We start from the raw sequence: 22471 nt of genomic DNA on the forward strand, positions 1-22471 counted from the left end.
GTTCGCACCGTTAGAAAAATCCTCGAGAGTCTCCAAATGAGCTTTACTGTCAGCTCAGTCATCAGTCCTCGGCTCATTGTGATTCGGACATGTTCACTTTTCGGTTAAATGAGTCGGGGAGTTGTTCACTCGTGACTGAGTCGTTCTGTCCAGTGCGGTGAGCAAACAGTTCAGACCGGTTTAGTGAACCGGTTCGAATGATTCATTGAGAAGAACGATTCGTTCACGGATCGGACATCGCTAGTAGACACGGTGTAAGCGCAGGATAGGGAGGGGGGCGGATTTCAGGAGCTCTCCACCACAAACGTGTCCTTACACCACAGGAATAAAGCAAATCAAACGGACGCGCAGCACACAGTTATTCTGCATAACTTTAAGGTTTATTATCTAAACCTGCGTCTTTTTTGTTCCTCACAGACTGAACAGGGAAAGTTTTATATCTGAGGAGGAATACCTGCCAGCGAACGGAACGCATCATCCGCAAATCGTCACACCTTCGCCTCAGCATTTGAGTGCGTTGAGGAGATCGGATCTGCTTTCGGACTGCATTTTCTTGTTTGTTTCTTTTTGGGGGTGAGGGACAAGTCCCTTGAAGTACGTATGTCTTTCTTTTACAAAATGAGTGTGGATCTCTAGTCCTGTGCCCCGGTTTTCAGTAGGTTTGTGCGGATCATCTTGTGAAGTAGTTTTAGTTCCCGTAGACTGTTGTGTTGTCTCCTTTTTCTCTTTCTTGGATGCTGGAATTTAAGACTGACAGTCCCGTTCTCTTCTCATGCCCATGAAAACAACTCTCGGATGGTAAGGATTCCAGAGAATGGTAAATGATCGATGGAAAATCATGAACAGTGTTTCAGAACTCGAGGATGGACAGCAGCATAAATCGCAGGTATGTTGCAAGCGCATCATGTAGGGAGCTTTCAGACCTGTGTCGATGCATTCGTGAGCTCAGGCAGGTCAAAAACTATTAATATAGACGTTTATATAGACAGCAAACATACATTCCAGGAGATATTCCTCAGCTGAATTTTTCAAAACACATGCCGCTATTAAGTCATGCATTCGAACCTTGAAGAATAAACTCTGTTTAAACAAATATTATCTGATGCAGTTATAGTAATACGTTGTAGTATTTGCATTCTTGATTATTCTTTGTCTTATAACTAATTGATAACTAAATATGTATGTATATAAATTTGTGTATATGGCCGAAATGTCATTCAAAAAAAAACCGTATAATATATCTTTAATCGTTTAATATATCTTTAATCGTTATATTTAATCATATATATATTGCACTGCACTGCATACTCTTTGTCAGAACCAATTTAGTGACTAATAAAATCTATAAAATGATTGAATTTAAAGGAACATTTGCTGTATACAGTACTAAGAATCACTAAAAATTATTCGAAAGCAGAAAATCCTTTGGTAAATTTTGTAAATGATAGTCGTCCAAGTGGATGCTGATGATCTGACAATACCAAAATATTGACGGATTAATCGTCTTAAAACAAGTTTATTACTAGTAAAGAATAAGCCCCTTTAGTTCTCAAGCATTCAGAGTGATATAGTACCAGTGTCAGATGATACCTCTCTCCATGCCCTCTGCACACGAGGGAATACATTTGTTTCTATTATGCAGCTCGCACAGAACTAAAGGATTAAGCTCAGCCCCTCCATGTATGAGCGACTGCATGTCTGCCAGAAAATTTTACTCATGAATGCTGGAAGTTCATGCATTCACTGCAGAGAGAGCACATCACAGATCTGACGGAGGAGCTCAGCATGCTGAAGGGTGTTGCATCTTTGCTTTCTTTATCTCTCACTGTCTATTTCAAAGCTTGTTTGAAAAAATCTATATCTCGCCACTGCCTGCATTTCCCAGCCACTGTAATCTGCTGCGAGCATTTAGGGGGGAATGTACATAACATGCTGTTTATAGCAATCCTGATTATAGCGGTTTAAGGATGGGATCACGGCCGTAACAGCTGTTTATTACTGCTATCATCCTCACGTGGCATCCTCTAACCTTCTCTCAGTGGGAGTGTGAAGTGTGCATAATACAATGCCCTTTCAGGAATATGTCAAGCCCTGCTTTTGAAGCGACAACATCAACACGAGCTGCTTGTTCTAATGGCACTTCTTTATTTGCCCGTCTTGTGTAACTGAGTCATTTTAACACGCAGCACAACCGAAGTGTCGTGCCAGTTTATCAAACTGCCTGGGCTTGTTTGCTTTGTGCTGCATAAGTTATTTTAGGGCTTGTTAATTAATCAACGTGAATCCGTCTGCCATCCATTTCTGACTGATGTTTATTAATAAAATATTCACTTGGGAGAGAGAAAGAGAGACAGAGGAGGGGTGGGATCTCATGGGACGAATAAAACTGTTACCTGCTGTGCCAGAGCGTTCAGACTTTGATGGACATGATTTGTAATTCCTCGTGCTGCTCTTTGTGCCTTGATTTTTGCAGTTGAGTGTAATAGGTGAAGTCTCTGGTCCGTTGTGTGGTGGTTAAAAATAGGCTTAGGGGTCCTGTGAGATATGCGTACAGGTAAAAGAAGAATTTGCATGTTATAGCTTTCCTTCAGCAATGTGATGTATAGTGTGTGCGTGTTAAATAATGGCCAAAGGAGTCATGATAAGCTTGTTTAAGTTGCAAGCGTTAACATTGTATAGTATGGTCAGATGGACTCATTAGCTCCTTGTTCCTGGGGATTTTTCATTGTCGGCCCACCCGTGGTATTCTTTAAGGTCTACTCCTGCAGACACACACAATCACACTCTGGAACAAAACAGCTGCAGTGATTTTTAAAACTGTCTTCCTGTCGTCTTTTTACTGACCTTCATGTCTTTTCAAACTCAGTTGATTTTTTTTTCTTCGGTGGAACACAAAAAGAGATGTTTGGTAGCCATTTTGTATACAATTAAAGTGAATGGTGACCAGTGGTCACCAAAAGGACCTTAAAAATAGCATACACAAATTGTGCACTTCAATCTACTGGGCCACATCAAGAATGATAACAATAATGATAACTATATGAAGAGTTCAGATGCAAAAGCCTCTAAATCCATCTGATGTATTTCTTTAAAATTTGCATTTCTTTCTGGCTACTTTGTATAGGTTTCTATGTAAGTACTGGTGCTTCTGATTGGGCTGAGGATGAAATTTAGTGTGTTTGAAGTAAAAAATATTTGATGGACGTATACTGTGTGTTAGGAGCATTCACTCAGTATCATTATCTCTTCTTTGACCAAGATGGCTTTTAGCTGGTTTTGCATCTGAACTCTTCATATGTGACCCTGGACCACAAAACCAGTCTTAGCATGGGTATATTTGTAGCAATAGCCATACATTGTGTGGGTCAAAATTATTGATTTTTCTTTTATGCCAAAAATCATAAGGATATTTAGTAAAGATCATGTTCCATGAATATACTTAGTAAATTTCGTAACATAAATATATCAAAACTTAATTTTTGATTAGTAATATGCATCGCTAAGAATTTAGAGTTGAATCACGACCAAATCTCAAAAAGTTGAATCTCTCATCCTATCCTAATAAACCATACATCAATGGAAAGCTTATTTCTTCAGCTTTCAGATGATGTTTAAATCTCAGTTTCAAAAAATGTACCCTTATGATTGGTTTTGTGGTCCATGGTCACATATGTTTTATTAAATATTCTAATTCTTTTAGAATTGGTACACTCTTAAAAATATAGGTTCTTTATTGTCATCTATGGTTTAATGAAGAACCTTTGAAGAACATCTCCTTTCTACAAAAGTTTTTACAAAAGGTTCTTTATAGTGGAAAAAGGTTTTTCAGATTTTTATGCTTTGAAAAATGTGGGAAAAAAAAAAAAAAAAATTTTGGTTTCTCAAGGAACATTCCAGAGAAGAGACATTTTGAGGAACATTTTACATTTTTAAAGAACCTTCTTCCACTATAAAGAACCTTTTCTGCATTTGAAAGGTTACATGGATGTTTAATGTTCTTCATGGAACCATCAATCCCAATAAAGAACCTTTATTTTTAAGAGTGCATTTTTAAGAGAAACAATATCATTGGAGTCCCTTTCAGAACGAAAATGTTAAATGTTGATAATCAGCCAATCAGAATACAGTTGACTCTAAGGAGCTCGAGCATTTAAATTGGCATAACTGCAGTATATGCTTATGATGAACTAAATGTAATTGTTCATTGGTATGGATACTAATATACTTATCATTTTTGGTGTGAACGAGCCTCAAGTCTTCTGAATCTCAAATCTCATTCACTTTCACATATATTCAAAGGTTTGCGAAATGTCTTTGGTTTTCCTTTTTTCTTTTACCTAATTGTGACCTAATTGAATATTCTCATATTCACATTACACAAATCAGATTTAAGAGCAAAATATAGAGAACTGATCATATGTCTTTAGCTGACCTGGAGTGTAGTGCACGGTTTGTATAGACTGCTGTTTTCATGATGCTTTTTGAATTTTTATGTTGCCTTCTTGTCATTTCTGGAGCTTGACACCCCCTGGTCACCATTGACTGTCATTGTATGGGAAAGAATAGCGTGAACATCCTGCCAAACATGTCTTTTCCTTCTCATTCGAGTTTGAAACGTCACGAAGGTGAGCAAAGAATGACAGAATATCCGTTCGTGAGTGAACCGACTGTTACTTTAAGCTGCTACTGTATTTTTAACCCTGGAAACTGCAGGCTAAAACATCTGTGACTGGTTCTTCAGAGCAGGTAATTGATTTGCTTGTCGGCTTTTTGACTTAAAGGCATTTTACTGGAGGGATTGAGAATTTTGAAAGCTGTAAGAAACATTTGCCATCCTGTCGAGCTGAAAAAAAATGAGCAGTGGCCATTATAACTTGCAGACTTCATCTCAGCACAGGATGATAGCAGCCACCTGAAGTTAAATAGAGTTTTATCAATTCATTTTCCTCTCAAATATGTCAAGCTGCTTAAGTTGTAGTAGCTATTAGGATTTGCAAAGTGAACAGACTTGCTGACAGCCTGGCTAGCTTTTCATCAGGATGGAGGGTAGATGTGGAGGAAACCCAGATACTTTATCTCTCGAGTTAATCTTTGGAGAATCTGCGAAGTCGTGCCCAGCCGTTGTCTGCTTTCCGTCCAGCAATTCCCCATCGGCGCGCACAGCAATTCAATGCGGCCAAACAGAGACAATGTGAGAGATGTTTACCAATTGTGTGCTGGACACAATGGGGATGGAAAGTCCAAACATGTGGGCTGAAATTCATTTCTTCGGGACGCTTGTCAAACACGGTGCTGCCAATTAAACACTCCTCCAAAAACCTGGAAGCCTGCTGTTCTGTAATGAAAGCTGTAACCGCATGACTGAACATAGCCATTATGTGTGTACGGGATAAAACACTGGATACCTACCGTGTCGCCTAGCTTAATAAGTAAGCTGCGACGACTCTAAAACACTTCCCGTTTCATTATGTAGTGACGCTCGTGTGCTTTTTCAGCCGTATTAATGACAAAACCCTGCTTATTCTCTCCTCAAAGCCGTTTATTTCCCCTCACAATAGTACTAATGCTATTTTATGTTTGATCCAGAAAAAAAAATGGGTTTAAATCAATCAGCTGTGGCTCGAATTCAAACAGTATCTTTTAAAACCCCTCTAATTTCCATCCTTGTGTTTACTGTGGCCGGAAATGCTATCAGAATTTCAACCCTATCCTTTCAACCATACCTTATTTCTCGTCAGTCTCTCCTGTATGCATAATAAAGTCTTCTGGCCTTGGTTGTAGCACATTGACAGTGGATGGATGTGAAAGCTATAAAGTCCCTGCAGATATATGATTTTCCCTTCTCTGCTGTTATCTGTGCTGGATATCCATCACAGGATTGTGGGGCTATTTGGGGGTGTATGAATTCTGATATATGGAGTCCCACGGGCGAGGGTCTCGCTCTAAGAGTAGTTGTATAATTATAGGCCATCAATGGCTCTCCTAGATGGCGTCTGTATATCAAACTGTCACGGATCGTTTTTTCAGTGTGATGGAGCGAATGTTATTTGGTTTAACCTCTGACATCATTCTGATGATGCTCAACGCGTCTCTTCGTTCTCACCTTCAACGATACAGAATGATTTTCAAGACGAGGTATAGAAGTAAACAATCTAATTTGCTGTGGGTCAGATCTGTTGACATTTTGCAAAAGCCACCTTTATTTAATTCAGGACTATAGACGCACCTTTTGGTATTTATCTTGTGTTTGACATTTCTTCTCCGCTTTTGAGATTACGCCCGTCTTTAGTCAACCTGAATGAAACCAAAGACACTGTTAAAATGGCTCTGGAAAACATGGACAGTGTTGACTAATTTAAATTCATTAAACAGTTGCACTGCTTTTGCACACTGTATATTTAAATGCAAAAACATGCATCTTGTTCATTTTCCCGACGGAAAAGAGCACCATGCAAATTGTGTTCTGCACGTGCGAGGGAAAGCAGGACGAGGTTTTATTTCAATTTCAAAGTGGCACTTTTATTTGGTAGCACAATGTAACTCTCACCAGAGCAATGGACACAGTCAGTGATGTTGCTTGACCAGTTGTGTTCAAGAGTCAGCAGTTTTCACGGCTTTTATTTTTGGTGGTTTGTGCTATTTTTATTGACACAGGCAGTAGAGAGGCAACAGGGAATTAGTAGGAAACAGGAGGCAGACCTGGATCTCCCACAAGGACCACATCTCAACTTGTCTAGAGCATGTGTGTGCGCTGCTAGGCCATGGTATTTTTATGTAACATTATATATATTTTTAAGACAAAAAAAAATTAATATTAATAAATATTTATAAATAATTATACCAAATCACCATCTGATACCATCAGTATGGTCTATAATATTTGTAAAAATATTATTATATGTGACCCGGGAACACAAAAACCAGTCATAAGTAGCACAGGTATATTTGCAGCAGTAGCCAATGATACATTGTGTGGGTCAAAATAATCTATTTTTCTTTTATGCCAAAAATCATTAGGATATCACGGAAAGATAATGCTCCATGAAGATATTTTGTAAATTACCTACTGTAAGTATATATCGAAATGTAATTTTTGATTAGTAATATGCATTGCTAAGAACTTCATTTGAACAACTTTGAAGGCAAAGTTCTGAGTATTTTCATTTTTGATTTTTTTGTTTTTTTTTTTTTTTTTTTGTTTTTCCACCCTCAGATTCCAGATTTTTTAAATAGTTGTATCTCGGCCAAATATTGTCCTATCCTAACAAACCATACATCAATGGAAAATGTATTTATTCAGCGTTCAGATGTGTAAATCATAATTTCAAAATATTGAATCTTATGACTGGTTTTGTGGTCCAGGCTCACATATTAATATTTATTTATATTCATCTCTTAATCTTTTCCTTTTTATTATTTTAATGTGCTCCTTAAAAGAGTCATCGAATGCAAAGTTCACTTTTACATGTTGTTTGAACATTAATGTGTGTTGGCTGTGTATGTACACATCTACCCTATATATCCGTCTATGTTCACGCAAATCATTTGTGATCCATCTTCGCCTACAGCACAAGTGAGTATAAGGTTTTTTTTTTTAAATCTCTGCAATCATGGGTTGATTTTTGCAGAGCTCATTTTGCCAAGGTAAAAAGGGTGTTGTTTTACACTACCATTAATAATTTTTAACCAAAGTATATTATAGACTTTTCATTAAGACCCTAAAGAATCATATCAACTTGTGGAAAATGGGCCTCCGATGACCCCTTTAAGGCTTGCACAAAAAAAAAAACAAGCAAAAAACAAATATGTGGAAAAATTATTTTTTTCAACCCTCATTTTGACCCTCTGTCTAAAACGACCTGTTGTTTAGCAACCTGGGGCAAATCATTTAAGACTTCTCAGTATTTGGCCACTGTTATGATTGGCTAATGCATATGAAATGGTATCAATACCCCCACGCTATTGCATATGAGTGTTTTGACAACATGATCAGAATAAAACGGTCATTTCCAGACAAAGAATTGTGAGATAATTTACTTACAGTTTGCGATGCAGCTGCAGTCAGATCTAGTACCGCTTCATCTTTCAACAAATGTTTCTTTGTGAACTCTTCATAAAACAGTGCCTCGTTTACAAAACAAAATCCTCAGAACAATCCTCTGACATGATCCGTGGGGCCATTAAAAATAAACATTTTAAGCTATGAAACTTGCAGGATGTATTAATCATAAAAAGACCTCTTCTATGTCATGACCCTTTTAATTTAACAGTACTTTTTTTTTTTTTTAAAGGGGACAAAGGATGCAAAATTCACTTTAAATGGTTAAATATCTCTTAGCAATGTGTGGACACAACCACCCTGCAATGATAAAAATCCATTCACTTCTTTTTTTTTTTGAATCCCCAAAAACCTAAACAGTCTCAATTATCAAGCCGTTTTGATTTTTGTATGACACTGTCCCGTATTAGTATATTTCCATCCTTAGCCAGTTGTATGTTGTCTGGCATTTTCTCTGTGCTCGAGTAGCTGTAGCAACAACGTCTGGTAAGCAACGCAGGTGTTTTGTAGTCGGATGTAAAAGTGAACAAAAGCCCTGTTTCACACCGCAAGCGTGAGCGGCCGCTGTTGTGGTGCTGTACAAATGCTTCCAGTGTGAATACTCCGAGTTTGCAGGTGCAGCGACAATGAAGTTACGCTGATGTGAAGCTGACATGAAGCTCAAGCTTGCGGTGCAAAACAGGCAAGATTCTTCATTTTCTCCAGCCACTAAGGACGCGTTAGTTTTGTTTTTGACAGGTGAGGTGAGCAGAGCTGATTAAAATTTAAAGAGACATGCACCAAACGGGTCGTTGTGAATAGAGCTGTTTTTGACAAGGCAAAAATGGTGTTGTTTTACATGACCATTGAGAAAGTAACCAAAGTATGTTGCAGACATTTCATGAAGACCCTAAAGAATCATACCAACTTGTGGGAAATGGGCATCCAATGTTCTCTTTAAGCTAACAAGCTTACTTTTGCATGACAGTAGTGTTTTTTTTTAAACAGTAAATACCACTTCCACTTTTGCAATATGCATTTACGTATTCTGAGTCAAAGGCCATGAAACAGAGTGGTGTTAAATGGGATAATATGATGCATTGCGAGAAATACAAAACAGAACATTGCATAAAGTCTACACAGTAATCCAATCCAATAAACAGCCACATATGGTGGAATAAATACAAATGGAGTGGCATTTGCAGTATTATAATGAGCAGGGGAGTGTGAAAATTATAGCCACAAAGCCTATTAGTCCAATGTATTAGAGGACAGATAATCATATAAAGCAAGTGCTTAAGGCGGTCAGTTCTTTGTTTGTCGCCGAGGGAATAAAAGCTGATTTTGAATGTGGTGGATTGTGTTATTAAGAGACAGAATCTCTTGTTGGAGCCAATTGGGGTAGAGAGATTATGATCTAGGTGGATTGAATCTGGCAGTATGAAGGATTTGTACGTGACAATGGCTGGTAGAGATTTGTTCAATGTATGGGAAGGCCAGAGCATGCAATTTTTGTTGCTGTTGGAATTGACCCTGGAGTGGCCTTCCACTAGTGCACTTTTGTGTAGCAGCGACAGCACAGATAAAGATACTTTCTCTGGTGCAGTGTTAAAACTGCATGTCCGTTTGCTCATATTGCACACGGTCTGTGAGGGATTCACAGAATGGATGTGCATCTGTTGTCTTTATCAGGATGTTTCAGGTAAATTCATCTGAGACCTTTAGTATTGAGCTTTCTAAAACATCCACCAGTTTCTCAGTCGTGTTTCATGAGGGAATTTTTTTTGCAAGGCTGATATGTTAATCGATATTAGAAACACTAATAAAAGATTGTAGTGGGTCGATTTACTTAATAATACATCAAAATACTGTAACAACGTAGTCAAAATAAACTTATCTCTTAAAGAATAAAATAAACAATATTTAAACAAATATTACTATATACAGTTGAGGTCAAAAGTTTACATACACTTTAAAGAATCTCCGAAATGTTAATCATTTTATCGAAATAAGAGGGATCATACAAAATGCATGTTATTTTTTATTTAGTACTGACCTGAATAACATATTTCACATGCAAGACATTTACATACTGTATATGGATGATCCACAGCTGTGTTTTTTTGTTTAGTGATAGATGTTCATGAGTCTCTTGTTTGTCCTGAACAGTTAAACTGCATGCTGTTCTTTGGAAAAATCCTTCAGATCCTACAAATTCTATGGTTTTTCAGCATTTTTGTGTGTTTGAACCCTTTCCAGTGATTGCTGTATGAGTTTGAGATCCATCTTTTCACATTGAGGACAACTGAGGAACCCATATGCAACTATTTACAGAAGATTCAAACACTCACTGATGCTCCAGAAGGAAACACGATGCATTAAGAGCTGGGGGTGAAAACTTTATGAATTTGAAGACCAGGGTAAATTTAACTTATTTTGTCTTCCGGGAAACAAGTATCTTCCGTAGCTTCTGAAGGGCAGTACTAATGACAAAAAAAATTATATTTAGGCAAAATAAGAAAAATGTACACATCTTCATTCTGTTCAAAAGTTTACACCCCCGGCTCTTAATGCATTGTCTTTCCTTCTGGAGCATCAGTGAGCGTTCAAACCTTCTGTAATCATTGCAATAGAGTCCCTCAGTCGTCCTCAGTGTGAAAAGATGGATCTCAAAATCATACAGTCATTGTTGGAAATGGTTCAAATACACAAAATGCTGAAAAACCAAAGAACCAACTACCACTAAACCAAAAAAAAAAACAAAACACAGCTGTGGATCATTGAGGTAACAACACAGTATTAAGAATCAAGCCTATGTAAACTTTTGAACAGGGTCATTTTTATAAATTCAACTATTATTTTCTTTTGTGAACTATATGTAAACATCTTTTATGTGAAATATTTTATTCAGGTCAGTACTAAATAAAAAAAAATAACATAACATTAACATTCTGCAAGGTGTATGTGAACTTTTGACCTCAACTGTGTGTGTGTGTGTGTGTGTGTGTGTGTGTGTATACACTACCGTTCAACAGTTTGGGGTCAGTACATTTTTATTGTTTCTTTTTTTTTTTTTTTTTTAGAAATTAATACTTTTATTCACCAAGGATGTATTAAGTTAATAATTAAAAGTTTATTAGAAGTTAATAATAAATAATTTACATTGTTATAAAATATTTATATTTTGAATAAACACTGTACTTTTTAAACTTGTTATTCATGAAAGAATCCTGAAAAAAAAATCGCAGGTTCCAAAAAATATTTGGCAGCACAACTGTTGATATTATCCAACATTGATCATTCTAATAATAAATCCGCATATTAGAATGATTTCTGAAGGATCATGTGACACTTAAGACTGGAGTAACAGCTGATAAAAATTCAGCTTTTTATCACAGGAATAAATTCTATTTTAAAGTATGTTAAAATAAAAAACATTATTTTATATTGTAAAAACATTTTGCAATATTACTGTTTTTTTTCTATATTTTTAATCAAATAAATGCAGCCTTGATGAGCATAAGAGACTTCTTTAAAGACTATTACAAGTCTTACTGACCCCAAACTTTTGAACGGTAGTGTATATATATATATATATATATGTATGTATGTATGTATGTGTGTGTTCAGATTTCTGTTCATGTCTCTAACAAGGCCTTTAGTCCCACTCAGGGCAAAGTTGTGACAGTTCTGCTACTCTATTCAGCCAGTGGTTAAACTAGTTTTCTTGCTATCATCAGCAAATTAAATGATCCCCATGTTATGGTTTGCAGTCGTAAGGGAAATGTTGAGAACATCTTGTGGTTGATTTGTAGGTCTTTGTGCTAATGAAGTTATATTGGCCATTATCACGACTGGTGGTCTGCTTCTATCGCTTCTGTCAGGAAATCAGTGTTCATTGGCTTTTCAGTAGATTTGTGTACAAACCCTAATATAATTGTCACTTACAGCGATTCAGCAGCATGCAGGAAAGGAAGCTTTGCTGTCTGCCAGTCAGTTGGTGAGATTTACAAACTGGATGGTACTTTGGGAGAAAGGCAGTTAATATGAGAGCTCACCAGTGTAAGTGCAAGTAATGGTTTAAGACAGGATACCTCAGCTTTCCTGATCTCAGTCGCTGTGGTGGCCATTTTGAAGCTGAGTGGTTTTAAAAGTAGAGATGGAGATTAAATACGTCTGAAACAGGACTCAGCTGTTCTGAGCTCTGTGAATCCCGGAAGCCTTCTACATTTTTAACCTCTCATGCCCATATTTTTCCATCGCCAGATTGTCTGATCTCATAACTAGACCTAGGGCTGCAGTACTGGACAGTGTATATTGAATACTCACAATATAAAAAAGGTAGTCCACCCAAAAATGAAAAATTTAAACCTGTATGAATTTCTTTCTTCTGTGGGACGTAAAAGAAGATTATTTGAAGAATGTTGGTCACCAAACAGTTGATGGCCCCCATTGACTTCCATTGTGTTGAAAAACTGTCATGTTTTGTTTCCAATATTACTCAAAATTTCTTCTTTTGTGTTCAGCAGAACAGCATGAGGGTGAGTAAAAAATGAAAATACGACCAAAAAAATAAATAAATAAATAAATGAGAAGACACTTAGGAATATTGCAGTATTGTTAATGTGCATATTTAGCTTTTAAGTTTCAAAAAACTGTCATGACATTTGAATTTAAGATGAACCGTCACTTAAAAAATGATTGCAGGTTCATGTTTGGCATTTTCTTAAATGTAAAACAATATGTAGCCATAAATTAAGTATTTCATTAATTTTTGTATGTATATAAATTTAAAAAATGTAAAAATGTTATTATATTTGTTAATAAATTATTAATTATAATTTGTGGTAATGTACTGAAAAATAATGTGGGAAAACATGACTTCATTATTGATGATGATGATTAATAATATTAATAATAATTATTATAATAATAATATAATAATAATTGTTGTTGTTTTGTATTTCAGTTCATGCATTTTGAATCTCACTGCAGTGACTGCAGTGACTCTTTGGTCCAAATGGTGGTTCCTCTGATTAAAAAACATAAATAATTTTTTTTTGGTTTGTCAATTATTAATTATAATTTGTGTCAATTTAATTAATTAATTATTGTTTTAAAACATACTTGTTGGTGAATTATTATAATTTATGTTAATTTGTTGAACAGTAGTGTGGGAAAACATGACTTCATCAATTATGCTGATGATGTAAATAAATAATATTTAAAATTCCTTTTAAGCTGATTCATAGCAAATGCATAAATGTTGAAGAGTATATATGTATAAAATAATGAGATTTTTGTTAGCTCTATCACCCAGTCCTATCCTTGTCCTCGTTTGCTCTCTTTTTTGTTTTCGGTTTTAAGTATTGTGCATATTGTGAAATCTGATCTTTCATTCTGTTTCTCAGGTTTTTGACCTGCATATGTTGTGATTTTATTGTGTGGACAAAAACCATTGATACGATATTTGATCTATTGTTGGTTAAGGCCAACATATGTTTTTTGACTGCTCTATGGTTAGTAGTTTCACATCAGTGATCTAGTGGTTTTTTGACGTCAAACAAAACTTTTTTTTTTTTTTTGGTAGCCAAGCAACAGCAGAACAAATAATCATTCTTTCTCAAAATGAACTGAAGAAGAGATGAGTTTCTGTAGATACAACAGTGATGCATGTAGATGATATAAGGTCTACATTTGGAAAACTGGGGCTTTGCTGACAGCTCCTCTTAGCTTGAAGTCATATAGTGAGGATGCTAATGGCCATTCTGCCCTGTGTAATGTCTCACAGAACCTTATATCTAAGGCATTGCTCATTACAACATCCAGCTCCGCTTTCTGCCAACCACCCACTGACTGCCACTATAGATTTCCTGTTGTATCGCATTCAAGTTTCTCCATAACTTCCCCAAACCTTTGCTGTCAATAGTGGTCAGTAAACAGGGCATTTAGGGATCTACCTTATCTATTTTAGCCTCTTGTAAACGCAACACTAAAAGCTGGCCAATCAACGTTACAGTGGGCACGGATATATCAAGTGTCTTATTGGAATGTGACACCTAGCAACATAACCACAGCCTTCTTCATTTGACTGGACTGAAGGAAAAATAATCAGACTAATGTTGCCCCTGTATCACATCTCACTGAAACATGGCACTTGCTTAATTGTTTGAAATGGCACTTATTTCTGCAAGCAGACCTGGAGGATGTTAAAGTTCCTACACAGGGTACGTGGGTAGACATATATAAAGCATATATGATATATGCTTTTATACAACACTTTTTTCTGGAGGAGTGCAATATTCTAATGATATCAGAACTCCAAATGTTTCACCGTTTGTATCGCTCTGCTTGCGGTGTCATGGCGGATGCCCAAATCCACTATAATTTTTTAAATAATACAGTTTTTGTGTCGTGGAATGTAGTTTTAAGAGTTTTTAGGCAAGAATGTACTTGTTTAGACTTAAAAAAAGATAACAACTATTCGAAATTTACTTTGAAGTTTTCGGAGATGTGAGATCTAGGGCGTTTTGGGTAAATCTAACAGGGCAGTCTTTGGTCTCATTAATCTATTATTTGTTCCAGAGCAAATAGTTTTGGCTGAGGGCAAAGTCTCATCACATTATATTTTATGTAAATTTAATGCTGTATTTCAGAGTGCTGCCTTTGTACTTCTGACTGAATTGCCTGGCAACTTTTATGATGGATGTTGTTGTTGTTTACTAAATATTACTATACCATGGTCTGTCTGAATACTGGATTCTAATTGGCTGGCAGGTATGCATTAAAACGGTTTAATGCACAGGTCATTTCAAGTCAGTTTAATGTCCTTTTTCTTCTTCTTCTTTTTTTTTTCCCCCGTGGGAAGTTATAGGTTGTTTAGGGAGGGAAGTGTTTATTGGGGTGGTATTAATAATATCATGGAAGGATAAAATTATAAAATCAATGTTGTAATTTGTTGAGTTGATATTCCATGCAGAAAACCTAATAAAGAAATTTAAAATAAAATGTATTTGTTTTGTTACTATTACTGTTAATTTTTTTGCTCTGTGGTACATCATCTTTAATTTAATAGCATTAGAGCTGCTCAGTTGCAGCGGCTCAGTACTGTAATCACGTTTTTCTGTAATAATGCAGGGAACCACTCGTTATAAATCTCCTAACTGTGATATTTTCAGAAAAATAAATCACACGTATTTGTATTGGTGCAGAATGAGAGGTACAAGTACAGTACAGCTAGCACATTTCACACAGGCTGCTAGTTTCACTTTCGCCATAAAGTCGTGTATGCTAAAGGTTGAAAATAAATCTTGTTTATAGTGAACGCCCCTGTAAGTTGTGTTTTATATTTCCGATTTAGTTTTAATAGAAATGATGCATGTGCTAAGTAAGCAAACATCAATAAAGATCACACAAGAGATAGAGAAGTCTCTTTCTCCCTACCGTTAAGTAACTTGTGCATTGTTTTAATTTACGTTTTTGACACATCCAACCGAACTATAAACTTTCCAGTGATGTCTGTGAGAAAGGGATATTTCTCACAGACATTCTCACAGACAGCTTGCGCATCCCCACCATCAGCTTGCACGCATCAGCTGTACAGGCGTTAATACTGATTGTTTAACATTATATTAATTGCATGGATATACTTCGTAGACATCCTTAATCTCAAATAACTCCATTCAGCTGTCTGTGTTTCTTTGTCTAAATACGGCACTTTTCACATGCTGTGTGTTATCAGTGTTTGGTATCGGGGCATTTTAACGAGTGCGAGTACAGGAGTTCAGTGTTGGGCCCGATACCGATACCAGTATCGGTCCGTCCCTAACAGTAATACAGTCATGGCCAAAAATATTGGCACCCCTGCAATTCTGTCAGAAAATGCAACACTTCTCTCAGAAATGCAATGAAATTGCAAATGTTTTGGTACTCACGTTTATTTTTTTTTGTTTGCATTGGAACGACTCAAAAAAACAAAGAAGAAAAGTCAAATCTAATACAATTCCACACAGAACCCAAAAAATGCACTGGACAAAATTATTGGCACCCTCAACTTAATATTTGGTAGCACCCCCTTTAGAAAAAATAACTAAAATCAATCGCTTCCTGTAACCATGAATGAATTTCTTACATCTCTCTACTGGACTTTTGGACCACTCTTCTTTTGCAAACTGCTCCAGGTCATTCAGATTTGAAGGATGCCTTCTCCCAACTGCTATTTTAAGATCTCTCCACAGGTGTTCTATGGGATTCAGATTCTGGACTCATTGCTGTTTGTAACCATTTCTGAGTGCTTTTTGAAGTGGGTTTCGGCTTATTGTCCTGCTGGAAGACCCATGAGCTTTGGTGGAGACACAGCTTTCTGACACTGGCCACTACGCTGCACCCCAAAATTCTTTGGTAATCATCAGATTTCATGATACCGTTCACACAGTCAGGGCATCCAGTGCCAGAAGCAGCAAAGCAACCCCAAAACATCTTTGAACCTCCATCATGTTTGACTGTAGGGACTGTGTTCTGTTCTTTGGAGGCCTCATTTCTTTTTATGTAAATAGTGCCATGATGTCCTTCACAAAAAAGCTGTACTTTTGTCTCATCTGTCCACAGTACGTTCTCCCAGAAGAATTGTGGTTTTGTCACATAAGTTTTGGCAAACTCCAGTCTTGCTTTTTTATGTCTTTGTGCCAGCAGTGGTGTCCTAACTTAGCGTCCCTTTCCATTCGGATGGCGACGGATAGTGCGAGCTGACACTGTTGTCCCTTGTGTCTGCTGATCAGCTTGAATTTGTTTGGAGGTTAATCGGGGTTCTTTATCCACCATTCAAACAATCCTTCGTTGTAATTTTCATTAATTTTGCTCTTCCGTCCATGTAACCTCCACAGGGAGGTTAGCTACAGTGCCATGGGCTGTAAACCTGTGAACATTAAGATCACTGGAAATGGACTTGTAGCTTTGAGATTGTCCATGTTAATCTTTGTGTCCACACAACACAAAGATTAAGTCAACTTTTCTCCATTTTAACTGTTTGCAAGTGTGATTCCTATATGGCCCACACCTGTTACTTGCCAAAGGTGTGTCTAAATACAAATTACAGGAGCATCACATGCTTGAAAAGCAATTATTTCTTACAATTTTGACAAGGTGCGAATAATTTTGTCCAGTCCATTTTTGAGTTCTGTGTGAAATTTTATCAAGTTTGACTTTTCTTTTGTTTTTTTGTGTTTTGTTGCAGTGCAAACAAAAACAAGAAGCACGTGAATACCAAAACATTTGCAACCGGAACAATTTTCTGAGAGAAGTGTTGCATTTTCTGACAGAATTGCAAGGGTGCTGATATTTTTGGCCGTGTCTGTACATTACTACTTACTTGAAAAATGTAATCTGATTACGTAACTTGTAATGTGTTACCCGCAATACTGGTAATGAAGGACACTTTTGTTCATTCACTTTTATTAAATTGTCACCTTTCTCTTTTTGCCTAGCATAGAGACCTAAATCCAAATCAACCACCATAGCACGGTAATTATCAATTTCCTCTTGGGAAATTGTGACTTGCAAGTTTAGTAATTGTAATTGTAGCATGGTGTGTGTTCAGATGGCTTTGGTCAGGAATTTAAAGGGCACTTTTATATTTCTTCAGGTTTTCCGATTCCCAGATGGCACAGAATGTTTGAAAAAAAAACACGCTTTGATTGAAAAAAAATAACCTAGCCTTTTGGCTGCATGCAAAATAGCAGAAACAATCTGAAAACTGTAGTTTTTTTTGGGGGGGGGGGTGGCAATTGGAGATTTTTTTATATAAAACGTAATCTTTGCACACAGTTTGAGAGATTTTGGGTCGTCATTCAAGTAGGTAGGAGTCGTTCTTGTGTCTGCTTGGTTTTGCATTGCTTTTTCTCTCAACATCCAGTGTCATCATTGAAAATTGTTGTGGAAACATTCAGTTTTGCTTTCCTAGGCAACCATGAGGCCTTTTCAGTAAACTGTTTGTGACCATTAATAGGATTTTTACAATTCAACAAAACGGGGCTGTTAAACGGCCCACTTGTGGAACGATTGGTCCGGTTGTGTATATGAGGCTTAGCAGAACACAAACAGAGAGAAGAGTCAGATTGGCCACAGTTTATGAAAAAATCACAAGTGGAACCACTGTGTGAAGCCATTGAATAGAAATAGCGTAGATCTGGAGCATCGCCGCCCAAAATCTGGACCATGTTCATCAGTCACTAGACGAACTAGTGGCATTAAATCACACAGGCCCACCTTTACTTTCACTGTGCATTTGTGTTGACATAACATCCCAGAGTTTGTGCATGTGGCTTGGGATTTCTGATGGCTTTTAAAAAGCTGTTTTCGGTGGCGCTCTGACCCGGGGTCATCCTGGTGTGATGCCACCTGCAGGAGGCGCAAATGGATTTGACCTCTGCGGAGAGAGCCGGTCGTCGACTAACAGGGATTTTTAGAAGCATATACACACATCACACTCTGAAAGCCGAAGATGAGGGGCCATATTATTGCGCTCAGACACACACACAAAAACCCAGTTTCATACTTCACGACTGCTTTGGCAGCTGTCAAGTCACATCACATAAAGTGAGATGGAATCCATTATGGACAATCTAATTAGTTTCTGCACTGTGAAGCCCTAACCGGCTGTGTCATTTGAAATGCTCAGCACATGCCAGGGTTCAAAACGCACGCCATTCAGGGGGTTTTGTGTGCAAATTACTGGCTAATTCTTGAAGGTCCCCATTTGGAAGCGAAGTGCATTTCGTGATGGTGTTCATAAGTGTGTGAAAGCTGCGTCTGTGCATAATACGCTGAATTTTAAAAACATTTCCATTGACCGTATCCTTCTGTTCCTTCTGTTTTATATTTTTAAAGATGTGACTTGAAAACATTTCACCTGACCCGTACAATACTTTAGCGTTTTATGGAAATGTATCTCAGATTCTTTCAGCGAGACATTTCCTCCCAGTAGTATTTGCTGGCGCTTTCTAACTATGGCTTTTTGGGGGAAGAAATGTCTTTCTGTAACAGAAATAAATGACCATTATTAACCACCACAAGCTGTGACTTCCCGTGAGTGATAGAATTTTTCCATTTGCTTTTTCCTTCTCAATTGCCGAGTCGAAACACTTCAGAGTCCCGCATCACCTGTGTTTTTAGAAATTTTCTGGCCTTTTGGGTTATATTATGGCGTATAAGGAAAGACCATTATGTTTTCTGTTCAACAGAGCTTCTGCAACAGAAAAAGAAATTACATTTGAGTGGCAGTCGGAATTGAATGTGGTGATAGAGTAAGACAATAAATAGATCACACAGCTAGTTCAAAGAAATAGTTCAACCAAAAATAAAGAAAAATCATCATTTTATTCAAACTCATGTCATTGAGGTACTAATATGCACTATTTAGTGGTAGTTGACATACACCGGTGTACCTTTGATGGCACTGCCCCAGTTAAAAGAACATTTTTGCATATTTTCTCTGGCAGTGAATCGTAAAGGCAGTAGAATTGGTTTCAGAATTGGACTATTGTGCTGCATTGTCCCTAAATGACAAGTGTTATTTTAGTATTTATATTGTTATAGTATTTCTTAATATTTTAAATTAGTATTTTTTTATAATTTGTTTTTAATTTAATTTTTAATTTAATTATAGTTTTAGTCATTTTAATATGCTTTTGTCCTAATTATGAATTTTTATATGAATATTTCTAATTATATTGAATTTTTATTTTATTTTTAAGTTATTTTACAGTTTATTTCGATTCAGTTATTTAGACGTTTATAAATATTTTGTAAATACTATTTTTTTTTTCCAAGGAAACATTTTTATTTTCCTTTTAAATTTTGGCATGTTCTGTTTCTATATATTTCATTTATGTTCACCTTTATTTAGTTTTATATGCTTTTGTCATTACTAGAATTTTTAAAAATGTTTGTAATTATCTTGAATTTTGTTTGTTTTATCTGAATATTTTTTTTAGTTTTATTTTGTCAGTTATTTTTTCATAATTTATTGATGTTTATAAATATTTTGTAAATACTATTTATTTTATTTTCTTATTATTATTTTCTCAAGGAAACATTTTTATTTTCCTTTTAAGTTTTAGCATCTTTTATTTCTATGTATTTATTTTTTTCCCCTTTATTTCAATTAACAAAAATATATTAAAAAATAGTGTTATATGCTTTTTCATTATTATATTTTTTTAATATTTCAATTTATTTTGAATTTTGTTTGAATTTTATTTTATTTATTTTATTTTTTCAGTTTATTTATAATTTTAAGAATTCACAAATAAATGTAAATATTTATTTATATAAGTATAAATTTTATTTTGTAATTGCTATTATTTTATTTTATTTTATTTCCCAAGGAAACGTTTTTCATTTTGTTTTAAGTTTTAGCATCTTTTATTTCTATATATTTCATTTATTTTCACCTTTGTTTCAATTAACAAAAAATATTTTAATAGTTTTAGTGATATATGCTTTCGCCATTATTATATATTTTTAGAAATATTTCCAATTATCTTGAACTTTGTTTGAATTTTTATTTTTATTTATTTTATTTTATTTTATTTTATTTGTAGGTTTTATTTTTTAATTTTAATAATTCACAAATAAATCTAAATATTTATGTACAGGTATTTTATTTTATTTTATTTTATTTTATTTTATTTTATTATTTCCCATGGAAACATTTTTATTTGCAAAATTATTAGCATATTTTATTTCTATATATTTCTTTTTTTTATATTTTACTTTTGTTTCAATTAACAGTTTTAGATAACAATCACTGTATGCGACTCCTACCCAAAATTATGAGGATTTATGAAAAACCTTTTTCGCATTTTGCAGTGTTTCAGTAAAGTGATATAAAGCTTCTTTGGTGTCTTGTTCATTTTAGACTCCCAAACTAAATGTCAAAACTATATTTCTCCTGAAAATTTCATATTCCTTTGAACTTTTGCTTGAAGGATGTAGAACGTCTTGTGCACAAGACAACCGAAACAACATTTCACTTGCTGCTCAAACACAGCGAAATAACATTTTGAGATCTGTTTGCTCACTGCTGGCATCACACAAATAAGATGCGCTGTTCGCTTTTACATCGTATGCGTTTACTTTCTCTCATATGGCATCCGTTGGTCCGTGAATGTGTGCGTGTGTGTATAGAGGTTGATCTTTTGTCCCTTGCCGTTTTGATCCAGCATGTCAGAGCAAAGCCAGAGCTGACTTCTGTGTGTCAGCCATTAGGGAGCGGAGAGGAAGAGTGTGAATGGTGACTTATGGCATCCCTGCAGAAGCTGCTCTCTGGAGCCCAGAAGAGGCCTGAAAGACAAATCGCTGCCTGCACACATCGCTGCCTGTCCTTGGAGCGCACTGACAGGCAAGCCTGCAGAGAGAAGGCACTGTCACTGCTGCTTGCCACTCCGCCGAGTTACACATACACAAGCCACAAACACACACACACGCACCACACGCAGAGGCTAAATCATGTCAACAGTCAGTTGAGTGGACACACGCTACGACTGCAAACACTTTTTGTTGTATATAGCCACAAATATATGCTTTGCCTTGAAAATATTGTGCACTCTCCCGAAGTTTATTTCTTAGCGCACGCTCATGCAGTTATCAAAGTATCAACTTTGTTTCAAATGTTTCTTAAGCCCAGTGAATACTGCAGTTTTTTCACCACAGTTGCGAATGTGATATTTGCTTCTTTAAAGAAAAAGACAAAACATTGCTACGTCAGCAAAATGTTTTGCAGAATTAAAGTAGAAAAAGAAATCTCTTAAGCTCCTCAATGTTGCATTTATTTGATCGAAATACAGTGAAACAGTAATTTTTTTAAATAGTAGTCCAATTTAAAACAACTGTTATGTATTTTATTATATGTTATTTATTCCTGTGATGCTGACATTTCAGCATCATTGCTCCAGTCTTTGGTGTCACATGATCCTTCAGAAATCATTCTAATATGCTGATTTGCTGTTCAAGAAACACTTCTTATTATTATAAATGTTGAAAACAGTTGTTTAATATTATAGAATTTATTGTAGTTGTTGTTGTTGTTGTTGTTATTATTATTATATATTAAATAAAAACAACAAACATAAAATAATAAAAGATTGTCAAAAAAATTATAAATTGATATAGTGTTTCTGTTGCAGTATTTCTTAATATTTTGAATGGGCTTTTTTATTTTAGTTTTTGTCAAGATCTTATGTTGAATTTTTATTTTATTTTATGTTATTTATGAGTTATTTAAATATATATGTATACATATTTTGTAAATACTATTTAAACATTTTTATTTAGCTTTTAATTTTTAGCCTTATGAATGAATGAACGAGTGAATGAATAAATAAATAAATACAGTATTTATTTTATACTATTTCTTAATATTTTAAAATATTTTTT

General features: G+C 35.6%; 1 protein-coding gene across 2 annotated transcripts in view; it reads left to right on the plus strand.

Annotated features, from left to right (window-relative positions):
* The first annotated feature begins 264 nt into the window (after positions 1-264).
* Positions 265-22471, plus strand: part of fibcd1a (fibrinogen C domain containing 1a) — a 155161-nt gene continuing 132954 nt past the window's right edge. Inside the window, exons 1-2 of one of the 2 annotated variants that reach the window (XM_051117640.1) lie at positions 265-594; positions 804-886. In XM_051117640.1, coding sequence (XP_050973597.1) covers positions 815-886 — 72 coding nt within the window. In that variant the 5' untranslated portion in view covers positions 265-594; positions 804-814. Of the gene's footprint in view, positions 887-22471 lie in introns of both variants that reach the window. The other variant, XM_051117639.1, reaches the window with a different exon arrangement.

This window comes from Labeo rohita, chromosome 8, assembly GCF_022985175.1.
Source record: "Labeo rohita strain BAU-BD-2019 chromosome 8, IGBB_LRoh.1.0, whole genome shotgun sequence".
Lineage (NCBI taxonomy): Eukaryota > Metazoa > Chordata > Actinopteri > Cypriniformes > Cyprinidae > Labeo > Labeo rohita.